Below are 788 nucleotides of genomic sequence, written 5' to 3' on the forward strand. Positions count from 1 at the left end.
GGCAGAGGCGGCGGGGGCGGCGGAGGACGATGACCCCCTGCGGCGGACGGGCCGGCCCTTCGGGGGGCTGATCCGAGACGTGCAGCGCCGCTACCCCCACTACCTGAGTGACTTCCGGGACGCCCTTGACCCCCAGTGCCTAGCCGCCGTCATCTTCATCTACTTTGCAGCGCTGTCCCCGGCCATCACCTTCGGGGGGCTGCTGGGTAAGGAGGGCTTCCGGCGGCGGGACGGCCCGTGCCGCGGCGGCCGGTGCTGGCCCTGAGCGGAGCCTGACCCCAACCAGGAGAGAAGACGCAGGACCTGATTGGAGTGTCGGAGCTGATCATGTCCACGGCCATCCAGGGCGTGGTCTTCTGCCTGCTGGGCGCCCAGCCGCTGCTCGTGATCGGCTTCTCGGGGCCGCTGCTGGTCTTCGAGGAGGCCTTCTTCTTGGTGAGGTCCCCTCCTCGTCCCAGACGCCGCCTGCACCCCCACGCCCGGGCTCGGGGCCTGACCGACCCCTCACGCCCCAGTTCTGCAGCAGCAACAACCTGGAGTATCTGGTGGGCCGCGTGTGGATCGGCTTCTGGCTGGTGCTGCTCGCCCTGCTGATGGTGGCCCTGGAGGGCAGCTTCCTGGTGCGCTTCGTCTCCCGCTTCACCCAGGAGATCTTTGCCTTCCTCATCTCCCTCATCTTCATCTACGAGACCTTCTACAAGCTGGTGAAGGTGGGCGGCCCTGCCCGACGGGCCGGGGGCAGCGCGGCTTGGGCGCTGAAGGAGCCGGGCCGGCGGCTGTGAGGGCGC

At 69.3% G+C, this 788-nt stretch overlaps 1 protein-coding gene across 1 annotated transcript in view; it reads left to right on the forward strand.

The window, feature by feature from the left end:
* The window catches only part of SLC4A2 (solute carrier family 4 (anion exchanger), member 2), a gene marked incomplete at its 3' end in the record, with an annotated part of 11,982 nt that overhangs the window by 9,127 nt on the left and 2,067 nt on the right, over nucleotides 1-788 (forward strand). Inside the window, exons 10-12 of the mRNA XM_012733861.1 lie at nucleotides 6-206; nucleotides 287-435; nucleotides 516-710. Coding sequence (XP_012589315.1) covers nucleotides 6-206; nucleotides 287-435; nucleotides 516-710 — 545 coding nt within the window. The remainder of the gene's footprint in view (nucleotides 1-5; nucleotides 207-286; nucleotides 436-515; nucleotides 711-788) is intronic.

This window comes from Condylura cristata, unplaced genomic scaffold, assembly GCF_000260355.1.
Source record: "Condylura cristata isolate star-nosed mole 26May11 unplaced genomic scaffold, ConCri1.0 scaffold00042, whole genome shotgun sequence".
Classification (NCBI taxonomy): Eukaryota; Metazoa; Chordata; class Mammalia; order Eulipotyphla; family Talpidae; genus Condylura; species Condylura cristata.